We start from the raw sequence: 12,590 nt of genomic DNA on the forward strand, positions 1-12,590 counted from the left end.
AATTATCCTGTGGCCAGGGAAAAAATACTTCTGCTTCTTCCCGAGCTCCTGCCCTCTCAGCCTGTTCTTCTCAGAGGCTAGCTGTATTATCACTGTCCACCGCTGGGCCACCAGAATGCAGACAATGGTTTCTGAAGCACTGGCTGTCTGCCTGGTAATGCTAAAAAGTGAAACACACACAGAAGTAAAATTCATACTGATACTGAGGCAGAAGATGTGGATATTTCATGAGGCATAGAAGAAAGTGCAGTAGCAAATGAGTAGGGAAGTTTGCTGTTCCCAGAAGGACTTTCTCTGCATCTGACAAGCCCTGAAACATAAGTAGGGCCCTACCCAAATTCACGGTCATGAGAAACACCTCACAGACTGGGAAATCTGGTTTCCCCCCATGAAATCTGGTCTTTTGTGCGCTTTTACCCTATATTATACAGATTTCATGGAGGAGACAAGCGTTTCTCAAATTGGAGGTCCTGACCCAAAAAAGTGGCAGGGGGGGTCACAAGATTATTTTAAGGGGGTCACAGTATTGCCAACCTTACTTCTGCACTGCCTGCAGAGCTAGGCGGTCAGAGAGCAGTGGTTGCTGGCCTGGCACCCAGCCAATAGCAGCGCAAAAGTAAGGGTGGCAATACCATACTATGCCATCCTTCCTTCTGTGCTGCCGTCTTCAGAGCTGGGCGGCCAGAGAGTGGCGGCTGCTGACCAAGGGCCCAGCTCTGAAGGCAGCAGCGCAGAGGGTGGCAATGCCATACCATGCCATCCTTTCTTCCATGCTGCTGCTGGTGGTGACTCTGCCTTCAGAACTGGGATCCCAGCCAGCAGCTGCCACACTCTGGCTGCCCAGCTCTGATGGCAGTGCCACCACCAGCAGCAGCACAAAAGGGTAGCTGTACCGCAATCCCCGCTACAATAACCTTGCGACACCCTCCCCCCCCACACACACACACACACGCCTTTTTGGGTCAGGATCCCTACAATTACAATACTGTGACATTTCAGATTTAAATAGCTGAAATCAAGAAATTAACTATTTTAAAATCCTATGACCATGAAATTAACCAAAATGGACCATGAATTTGGTATACTGATGTAGAGGCTTATTTGTTTTATACTGTGCATTTTGATCATGCCAACAGTCTAGAATTATGTAAATCTTTTTCTAGCTCGGAATGAGCAAGAGGAGCAGGAGGAAAAACGGGAGATAAAGAGAAGATTAACACGCAAGGTGAGAGGCAACTTTTATACTGTTATAGTCCAGGAACTTTCTACTGACTGCATAAACCTTTGCCTTTTTCTTTTCCAGAGCACCCTTTTTAAAAAGAGAACTTAAAATATTATTGAACAAAATCTTAAACAACTGTCTCTGCATTTTAAGGGCGAAAACCCAGGGGAAAGAGAGGAGCATCTCTGGGGACTTCCAGGGCAATTATTAGAAATAATGGAATGAAAATGAGCAAAGGAAAATTTAGGCTCAAGAGCAGGAAAGCATTTCTTAAGAGTAGCCTGTAAGAGTAAAGGCTTAACATTGATTGAATGCTATTTCCATTGAAGTCAGTGGCTCCCAATGATTTCTATGGAGCAGAGTTAAGACCATGCTGAGTGCTTTTGAAAATCCTACTGAAGACACATTATACTGGGGAATGGACTTTTAATGGAAGAGAACTGGTACCTTAACATTTAAAACTAGATAGGAACAAAGCAGTGGAGAATAGTGTCTAATGCAGGAAAGGGAACAATCCTGTCTTGGCAGAAGAGGATGGACTAGATGACCTAATAGGTCTTTGCCATCGATGATTTTTCTACTCTTAAGGTTATTGAGTAGTAATTTTATATATGCTTGGTGAGCTGGTGTGAATCATCATAGAGCAGTGGTGGGCAGCCTGCAGTCCTCCGCTGCTTCCCGCAGCTCCCATTGGCCACTGGGAGCTGTGGGTGGCCGTGTCTGCGGACGGTCAATGTAAACAGTCTTGCGGCTCGCCGGCAGATTACCCCGACAGGCCACAGGTTGCCCATCACTGTCATAGAGCCACTGATTTCAGCGGCATTATACTAATTTATATTTGTTAAGGACCTTGCTTGTTTGCCAATTATATCAATATTTCCCATATGAGGAGAGCGATGGAAGAAGCACTACTGTGAACTCATACCATTAAATAATTCTCTTGTCCAAACAATTTTATAAACACCAAGAAGTTGAATAGAGCGTTGTAAAATATATAAATAATAAAACTGATAAAGGACTATAAACAGGATATATGTTGTAATATTGAAAAAAAGTTTTAATTCCAGGCTAATATTTGGGTCAGTTCATCTTCTGTCCAACCTGGCTTCTTTCATCCTTAGAAATAATGGCCCAGAGTCTGTCTATAGCTCTATCTTGTCAATGGAGCTATGCCAATTTACAGATGAGGATCTGGCCCACTGAGCTATAATGTTTAAAAAAAACAAAACCATGAATTCCTGACAAGACTAAGCACACTTCCACTGCCATCCTGTTATACCGATGTTTGAGAAAAATAATCAATTCACACTGCACCTACTTTAAGGCAAAGCTCAGGTTAATCTCTGCACAGAAATTGCAAATATCATTTTGCAAGTCTTTCATTCTTGTTGTATTTACACAGGCAAACATGTACAGAAATCCAGTCCAAATGGTAGTGCTATTTGCTAAACAAACATGCATGATAGAAACATTACACACACACACACACACACACACACACACACACACACAAATAATTGCAAAGAATCTGGCTTTCATAAACCAACCTGCCCTGTCACTGTACAGTTCCCCACCGCACACCCGCCCTTCAGGAAATGCAGAAGGCAAGAGCAGCTTCTTGCACTGAAGAGGTCACCACTACAAGGACTAAAGTGTTCTGTCTACTGCAGTGGTCTCCAACCTTTTTACACCCAAGATCACTTTTTGAATTTAAGGGCAACCCAGGATAAACCTGGCCCCTTCCCCGAAGCCCTGCACCACTCACTTTCCCCCACCCTCACTCACTTTCACCGGGCTGGGGTAGGGGGTGCAGGCTCTGGTCTGGAGCCAAGGGGTTTGCAGTGTGGGGGGGCTCTGGGCTGAGCCTGGGGCAGGGGGTTGGGGTGCAGGAGGGGTACGGGGTGCTGGCTCTGGGAGGTGGGTCAGGGATGGGGCAGAGTGTTAGGGTGCAGTCTCCAGGAGGGGGCTCAGGGCTGGTTTGAGGTGCTGGCTCTGGGAGGGGACTCAGAGTTGGGGCTTGGGGTGCTGTGGGGGCAGTGCTTGCTGGCAGGAGCTGCGAGCAGAGGGAGACCCCCACCCCCAGACACGCGCTGCCCACTTCCGGGGGCGGCATGGGGCCGGGACAGGCAGGGAGCTTGTCTTAGCGGCAGCCCCCTGTGCCACCAGAGATCGCGATCGACTGAGAGATCCTCTAGGATCGACCGTCGATCGCAATTGACCAATTGGTGACCATGGGTCTACTATATAACTGCAACTATACCTGTGATCCTGAAGATTTCAGTTACTTGACAGGCAATTCCTGTTTGCACTTGCAAACAATAGCAACAGTTGAGCCTGTTACTGCACACCCTCCGTTCCCATTAAACTAGGTTCTTTGACTCTCATATCACACTCTAGACACGTTCCTTTTGGCCATTTTTGAACTTTTACTAAATAAGGATATGGTCTCATGAGCCCTACACGTACTATAATCACACTGAATTTCAGTGGGAGCTTTGTGCATGGAAAGCTCCTGGGATCAAGCCCTAAGTGGATACATGGCTTAGGTTGTTTATCTGTTTTCAATTTTTAAACTAATTGTTCTAGTGACAGCTTCTAATTGTCTGTAATTATACAGAAAGAACCATGGTACTTCACTACTATTGGATTTTGCTGTGATTTACGAATGTACTGTGTCCCTGCAGATAAAAAAGGCTCAGAAATCACTAGAGAGAAGGAATGAATAAAGTTTGAAAGTTGACAAATAACAATTAGGAATGCCAAGTACCTGGTGAATTTCAGAAAGATTACAATTATTCCCCAAGCTCTCACTTTCATGAATATGGCCCAATGTGTCTCTGCATCTTGAGTACTGTGACAGGTTCTCTCTGCCCAGCTGTACTGGAGTCTTATTAGCAAAAGATGTTAAACCTGAGATCAGGGACAAAGCTAACTGGTCTTTCCAAACGTTTGCTCCGCTGTACCTGCCTGTTTCTGGGTGGTATTTAATGTACACACACACAGAGCAAATTCAAGGTGATGTAATATATGCAGAGCTTTATTCAAGTGGCATTGTATGTTTAACAACAACAGGGAAAGATGGTTCTGTAGTGTCCATTCTAAAGTCTCTTAACCGTAAAAACATTAAACAACACAAATTGTTACCCATCTGATTTTGTGAGACCATCCTGCCTTCAATGGAACAGTTGTGCTTCAGTGACCGGGGGCGCCTCCAGAAATTCTTCACGTGAATCACGCTCACTTTGCGGCGGCTGGGTGCCTGTCCCATGGGGCTGGGCCCTGTTCCCGGCTCTGGGCATTGCAAATTGACATACAGGGTCGCAACCGCCCTCAGGTTTGCCCAGCAGCCACTTCATGCAGGAGCTACTGAGCGAAATCTGAGTGGCGTTGTGACCTCCCATGCCAGGTCGCAATGCCATTTGATTTGGGGGGGCCCCCTCTCAAATGGGAGGCTACGGCAAACTGCCCCTTTCCCTTCCCCCCACCACCTCTGGGCAAACCTGCTGTCCAATTGGTACCCCTGCCAATGCTATGAACCATGCATAATACATGTGTGGCTGCGGGCACCACTGACAGTGTCCTTGAAAATCTTCTAGTGCTGGCCTTGTGTCACACCATGATGATGTATTGAAATACGACGCATTATAATGACATGAGATTTTACCCCACGGGCAAACTGTTAAAAGTTACATTTTTAATACAGACATCCAAATGGAGACCTCTTCAAAGCCCAGAAAGGATTGGAAAGGAGCTGTTGATGATTTCGTAAGCTCCATTACACAGAAATCTTCAGTGCTATTCAAAGAGCAACTTGGATTTACTGTAAATCTGAAACCTGAAATAAATCTCTCACGGACCCCACATTCCTGGGGTGTGTGTGGAACTCCTAAAGAATGGATCAATGGTCTGAGGGCACTGTAGATGGATCAGAAACTTCATAGTAGGGGAAGCATTGGCGAGACAGGGGGAGAGAGAGTGGGTCAGCAGGATGCATCAAGGAGTTTCAGGATGGTGAGGGAAGACGGCCAAGGCTGCAGATGAACATCACAGTGGTTGTTGGGGAGTCTGTACAAATTGTTTCCTCTTCCTTCTTTCGTATGGCAACTTAAAATGTAACAGTTGTTTCCTGTATGGCTCAAATACTGATAGCCGAACCCACAGAAAGTTCAGTTTGGTTTTGTAAACTCGTTTTTTGCCTGTGTTGTCCTGGAAGTCTAATTCCAGCTTCTGTGGATTTCACTATGTACATACATCTCTCTCTAGTTATTTACATAGCGCTCATCGCTATGCAGGCTTTCTTGGCCCGTGAGAGTGTGAATACAGTGCCCAGCTGTCGTGCCTCAGCCTTCTCTGCAGCTTCTTACTGAAAATAGGGCCAAAACTACATGTTCTTCTTCAGGTGGCCTCTGCACATTCCCACTCTTGGGATGAACTGACAGTGCATCCTGAATGAGCAGAACCTTCTGTTAGCAGTTCCCGCTGGGGAGCACTCTCCTGGCCCCCGCTCCTCCCCTTGCAGCTCCGAATGTCAGGGCATGGCACACAGACAGCCTTCGTTCCTTCCAACCACGGGAGCAGATGGACCAGGAGCCTTGCCAGGTCTTTGGATCGTTCCCTGTGCAGCAGCCTTCAATTAGATTTTAATTAGTTCTACATTATCCTTTTCTTTTTTCTTTTCTTTTCTAACTAAGGATCTGATGTATCAGAATTAACGACAGCAAAGAAACCAGGGTCCAGGAGGGGGTGTCTCTTGCCTTGCCGTTTTTCTAAACTCTCCCTTTGGTAACCTTAGAAATGACACACCTGGTTTTCAGTGTTCTGGGTTCACTTTCTAGGAGTACGATTACCCTGCCAGCTCTCCATGGTTTATTAGTGTCAGCAGTAAATACCTGGCTAATCCATCATCTGGACAGACAATTTAAAAGAATCAGACAAGCTATACCAGCTGCATCCTGCCAGTTCCCATCCTGCCAGATGCATCCTGCTTCAGATTCATTGGTGGTGGTGGTAGTGGCTGCTGCTCAAAGAGCAAGAGGAAGTAAAGTCCACAATCTGGTAACGCCGTATGACAATCTCTGTTTAAGCAAGGCAGCTCATCACACTGTCCAGAGAGAAAAATGCTGCTTGACAAACTCCCCAGATGTGCAGAGACCACTTGAAGAAGAATGAAGTTTACTCACCTGTAACCTGAGTTCTTCAGGGTGGACTCTGCACATTTGCACTCCCTGCCCACCTCCCTCTCTTCCTCAGAATCCTAATTTCAATTTTGTACCTGCGGGGGGAGGGGGGGGTATGAAAAGAACTGAGGTGGTTGGCCCATCAGGCACCCATGGCATAGCCCTGCCCTCCAACCATTCAGAGCCACAAGGAAGGGGGCACTCCAACAGACGCTGCTACTAGAAGCTACCCCAGTATGACCTGCACCACTGGCATATCCGAAGTGTGTGACCGTGCAGAGTCCATCTTGAAGAATTCTGATTACAGATGAGTAACCATCCTTGCATCCGAAGAAGTGGGTATTCACCCACGAAAGCTCATGCTGCAAAACGTCTGTTAGTCTATAAGGTGCCACAGGATTCTTTGTTGCTTTTACAGATCCAGACTAACACAGCTACCCCTCTGATACTTAACCTTCCTTTAGAGATTCTGAGTCATCGGGAAATGCTGCAAGGAATTCATCGTCTGTTACCGGTGCATGACTTTTGATGGAAACTGGGGTGGATAGTATAAGAGTAAATTCCCCATTAGAACTTCCATAGAACCCTAAGAAGATGATGAATAAGTGACGGGATACAGCAACATCTTAGGGCTTGTCTGCGTGTGGCGAAAAGCCCATAATAGCTAGTACAGAAGAGCTATTCTGCACTAGCTTCCCATGTGGACACTCTTACTCCTCACTAACAATTCCTTGGTTGATATAGGTTTAACCACTTTGGAAGTGGATTAATCTAAACCCCACAAAGGCACTCTTAGTGCAGAGTAAGAGTGTACACGGGGAGCTAGTGCAGAATAGCTATTGCACTTTAAATTCACATCCTTGCTATTTCACACTGACTTCCCCATGAATTCCCTGTATAGACAAGCCCTCAGCTGCTGTCACAGTAGAACTTCAGAGCAAGTTCTGCATTTAGTTGCATACCCAGTAACATGCCCAGGACAGATTGCTGAACCCTACGTTATTCTTGGCTATACAGGGGATCGGTGGTTTGGTTTGCCAACCTGAGGAGACAGCACTTTGGTTTGTTTTAGCTTGCAAAGGGGGTTGTTATCAAAGGTTGAAATTAGCTGCTGTTTTATCTCCAGAGTTCCTGACAACATTGAAAGAAATCTCCTTCTTTCCCCGCCCCTGCTTCCATACAGAGGTCTGGTTCTGATCTCGTTTACACTGATGAAACTCTATTGACTTCAGGAGAGTTCCTCCTGATTTCCCTATTGTGAGACCAATATCCAGCCCAAGGGATTATACTCCCCAATATTCACACACACACACACCCTGTATACATCAGAAGGAGGAAAAGATACATGCATTTCTCATTGGCATCACAAATGGGAGCAATGAGAATTCCCTCTGCCCATATTTTATGTTGCTTTAAAAATATTAGGGCTCATTCCAGATATTGACACTGAAACCTGTACTAGTGAACACCAGCTTTTTTAGGAAACTTCCCATCCTAAAACACTGCCCCAAAGCATCCCTAAGCACACTGGGAGAAAGCTTAGCTTCATTAAAGTCTGTAGCAAAACTTTCATTGACTTGATGAAGCCAGGACTCCATCCACTGGATACAATTCTTCTCCATCTTTTTTCGTAGCCCACCTTCATTAAGCAACCAGTTTTGTCAGGCTCTTGACTGAATATTTGAGGCAGGTTTCACTGTTTTTATAATGGTCACGTAACCCCCTGACCATTATGAGGAGGCAGTCATCAGTTTTGCTAGTTGTCCACTAAGTAGTTATTTTTGACCCAAGATACTGTAGCTCATGAGATATAAACTAAATTCCCAGCAAAGGTCTCAGAGCAAATCACCTGAATGTCCTTGCCATGAACAAACACTGAAGTGGTATATACTGTTTTTCTGCTTAAGGACACAGTCTTGCAAAGTACTGAGCATCCTGAACTGCCACTGAGGTCAGTAGGATTTGAGGCTTCTCTGCATCTTGGAGAATCAGACCCACTGGGAGCTGAGGATGCTTAGCAGTGCACAAGAGGTGCAGTACTGGACCCAAAGAGAGACTGTATATAACAGGACTTAATCGAAATAGAGAACCAAAATGAATTGCTAACAGATCAGTATGTTAACTATGTAAATAACAGCCGTATTTATTGCTGCCTATCTAAAGCACACACAGTAGTGGTCTCTTATTTTATTTATTATTATCAGATCCTTATTTGGTTTAACATACTGAGTATTTAGTGTATGTAAATATGATTTTTATTATAAAAATTATATATGTGAATATGTATAATTATTAATATTCTTCGTATTACCATAGCACCTATGAGCCCTACTCCTAAGCTGTTCAAGCCTTTGTTGCAATTTTGAGCTAACGCACCTCAATGAAATAAAGTTCAAAGTTCCATGGCATTGAAGCCGCTTGGCGCCTGTGCCTCCTGGACATGTAAGAAGCACCACCCATATACCCACACACCAGCTTGGCGCTGTATGCCACGGTGCATCAGACAGCATCCTCGTGTCTACCTCCTGCAGGGAAAATAAGCAAATTACTTAGTATAGCAACATCGCCCAAATATTAAACCAGGTTAAATGTGGGAAATGGGCAAGGAGCTATGAAAGAAAAACAAGTGTATAAAAAAAACCAACCTTCCCTCACCCCAAAACGACTGCAGTAATTTATCAGTCAGAGTCTGTAAAAATTGACTTCAATGTTTCCTTTGAATCCATCTTTTAAAAACTGCATTTAGTTTACAGGCTTTCATCTTTTTGATCAAATGTCCTCACCTACTATATAAATAGGGTATTAAATACCAAAAAAAAAATCTTACTTTTAAATAACGACCAGGGTCTGTCATGAACTGACAAGAGCTCAGAAATGAAAAGATAACACTGACACTTCATCCTTAATTCATGTTGTGGGGAAAAGAGGCACTTGAGGCTAATAAAAAATGGAGTGTCAACCTTATCTTTGAATGTCCTGGCTTTTCGTTCCAGCCTTGATGTTATTTAAATGTAGCGGTGGTTTGGATATTTTCTTACTGGTTCATTTGCGGTTTAGATAAAAATTTAGAGGCGAGAGAATCATGTTTAACTGCTGCAGAGCTGCCTGAACAGCAGTGCTGTAATGTTAACAGAGTTGACAGCATTTGTTTTTCTATTATTTTAACAGGTAGATAACACCTAATACATAATTTACAATCATATTTGATGTGAGCTGTAATACACAGAGAGAAGGACCATCTACAAGATAAAAATTACCATGGTTACAGCCCAAACATGTTTTGTTTTTCTTGCTTTTGAGGACAGAAAAAAACATGTTCAAGAACCATGTATTAACCCTGATATGGGCTCTAAATGGCTCCTTACCATGTTTTGCAGGTGGTTATTTTGCTTTTTCTGCCCTGATAAGTAATAAGAGAGTGTGTTTATAACATAATCATGTTTCAGCCAACTTTATTGGTTGTGGTTATCTCTATTGTGTGGACAGAACCACAGAGACAGTTGTACTTTATACACATTTCTCTTTTCAGCTTGACTGACGAAGTACTGTGTATCCCAGAGATAGCTTTGTATTATTATCTGGAACAAATAGTTCACAAAAGTAGCAAAAAATATTGTACAAGCCAAGATGCACTGGTTTCAAAAAAACAAAATGGCCTGCGATGTTATTAGCAGAGTTTAGTGAAGCCCCACTTTGACATCACAATGTACATTTTCCCCGCCCAACCCAGCATGCTCAGTGTCTGCAGTTTTTCCTGAGCGTGGGATTGGGCATAGGCAGTAGCTACTGTTCTCAGGCCACTGTTAGTACAGTTAGCGTAAAAGCGATTGAATTGTTTTAATTAAATACACACCACAAAATCCTCCCATAAAACTCTGACTTCATATCAAAGATGGTGTGAGAGAAAATAGCTGCTTTTAGGATCTCTGCAATTTTGGCTGCATCAGCAATATTCTGCAAATAGTAATCTTTCTTTTTTCTGTTGTAAACCAATAAGGTCCTTCCCTGTTAAATCAGCCTTGCATAAAACTATTTTCATCCATACAGTAGCAGCAGCCTAATTGGGACCATTGAAATGGTATCATTATTAAGTATGGGCTTTTTTTTTATCTTTGTTCCTTTAAAAAGCTTAGGAAATGTAACATTGAGGAAAAATGTTAATGTAACATTGGAGTTGCACAGAAATCACAAAGGGTAAATTTTCAAACATCTAAGTGATTTTCAAAAACAATTTAGGCACATAGGAGCCTAAAGCTCATTGAAAGTCACTAGAATTTAAACGGGGAGGTCTGTACGGCCCAGATCCTCAAAGGAATTTAGGCACCTAACTCATATTGATTGATGGCCTGAATACCTTTGAGGATCTGGGCCTGTCAGTTTTGAATATGGGACTAAGGCTCCTAAGTCACTTAGACATTTTTTAAAATGTTGCTCTTCATCTTATTTGAAACTTTTAATCAAAATTAAGAAATGCAAAAGTTAAGATTATCCCAGCACTATTAGCTTAGCTATGTTGCACACGTGTAGTATTTACCATTTCTGGTTAACTGGGTAGCATTATATGTTATGTATATAAAATGTTGAATGGCTTACTCAATCCATTTTCCATTTTAATGCAGCATTTTGAGTTGGTGTAGAATGCCTTCATAATGTTGATTAATTTTGTTGGAATTCCATATTGTTTCACAATTTTCCACATTGTTTCTCCATTTATACTATCAAATGCCTTTTGAAAGTCCACAAAATTGATGGCAAGACTGCCTTGGAATTCAACTGTGGTCTCAGTAATCCATCTCAGGGTGAAAATAGGGTCTGTGCACAATCTCCCTTGTCTAAATCCAGATTGTTGTTCATGTAGGATGGTATCCATCTTTCCTTTCATTCTGTTCAGGAGGACTGCTGCTAATACTTTTCCTGTGACAGATAGAAGTGTTACTCCCCTCCAATTTGAATAATTGTTTAGATCACCTTTCTTTGGTACCTTGATTATGATACCGAGGGTCCATTCTTCCGGCACTTTCTCCTCAATCCATATTTTGTTACATTTCATCACAAATGTCTGAGAAGAATATTGGGAATAACATATAGAGATAGGCAGACAAATGAAGAAGTCAGAAAAATTATTGGACAAGGCACCCTCTCACAAGTAATCTATAAAAGAAAACATCAGTGGCTGGGACATATGCTGAGAATGGAAAAAGAACGCTTACCAAATACCACCCTTGAATGGAAGCCAGAAAACACAAGAAGAAAGAGAGAGAGGAAGACTGCGAATAACATGGAAATGAACAGTTCTGAACGACATCAAGCATCTCAACATGAAATGGGAAGATTTGGAGAGAAGGGCAGTTGACAGGCAAGGATGGCAAATGTTGGTAGCCCGATGTACAGCAAAGCACGGGATGGACTAAGGTCTAAGGTCTATAAAATGTATTTTGTGCCATAAGGCTTATTGTATGGGCAACATGGCCAAGTTAAAATTGCTATTGGAACTTTAACTTTTGCAGTTTCTTGCATACTGTGAGTTTAACTGTTCAGCCATAATGCTGGATTAATGGAACTGTTTGCATCGAATAGGTATATATAGTCTCTTTAGAAAAGTACATATAATTCCAATTGACAGTAATGGGAATTCTGTGCATTCAAAGAGAATAAATCCCTTACAGCCAAATTCTGCCCTTCGATACATGCACATAGCTGACTACGGTATATGTGGACTATGGGCATATTATTTCTGATTTGTGTTTTTAAGCATGGTTGGCCTACATTTCTGCAAAACGCAGAAAAATTGCTTTGGAACAATGAAGATGGTTTCTTGACATGATGCAATATGTGCTTGAAATTTTTTCTTGTACTCAATATAATCTGTTAAAAATCCAATATACTGTGACATAAAATCAAACTAAAGCATAAAGTGAAAAGCTAAATGAGCAAAAGCCATCCTGCCTTCCTTTCCATGGGGTATTACAATGGTAAGTAATGGTGCTTTGTCACCTTTAGCTCATAATTCAGAAGGGGATAGGCTCACTTCCTCAGTCTGCAGCCTCCAGTGCAGCAAAAGAGCACACATCACATCCCAGGAGTGGCCGTGGGGGGTGGGGAGGTGCTAGGGTGACCAAATAACAAATGTCAAAAATCGGGACACTTTTTGGGGGGTGGGGGAGAATATAGTTGCCTATATTAAACAAAGC

The 12,590-nt window shown here is 43.0% G+C and overlaps 1 protein-coding gene across 12 annotated transcripts in view; it reads left to right on the forward strand.

Moving 5' to 3' along the window:
- PHACTR1 (phosphatase and actin regulator 1) overlaps positions 1–12,590 on the forward strand; it is a 426,275-nt gene that overhangs the window by 398,020 nt on the left and 15,665 nt on the right. For all 12 annotated transcript variants that reach the window (XR_005594204.1, XM_039525218.1, XM_039525220.1 and 9 more), the window contains one exon: positions 1,164–1,225. Coding sequence is in view for 11 of the 12 variants with exons in the window: in XM_039525218.1 (XP_039381152.1) it covers positions 1,164–1,225 (62 nt within the window). In the remaining variant the exon portion in view is untranslated. The remainder of the gene's footprint in view (positions 1–1,163; positions 1,226–12,590) is intronic.

This window comes from Mauremys reevesii, linkage group 2, assembly GCF_016161935.1.
Source record: "Mauremys reevesii isolate NIE-2019 linkage group 2, ASM1616193v1, whole genome shotgun sequence".
NCBI lineage: Eukaryota > Metazoa > Chordata > Testudines > Geoemydidae > Mauremys > Mauremys reevesii.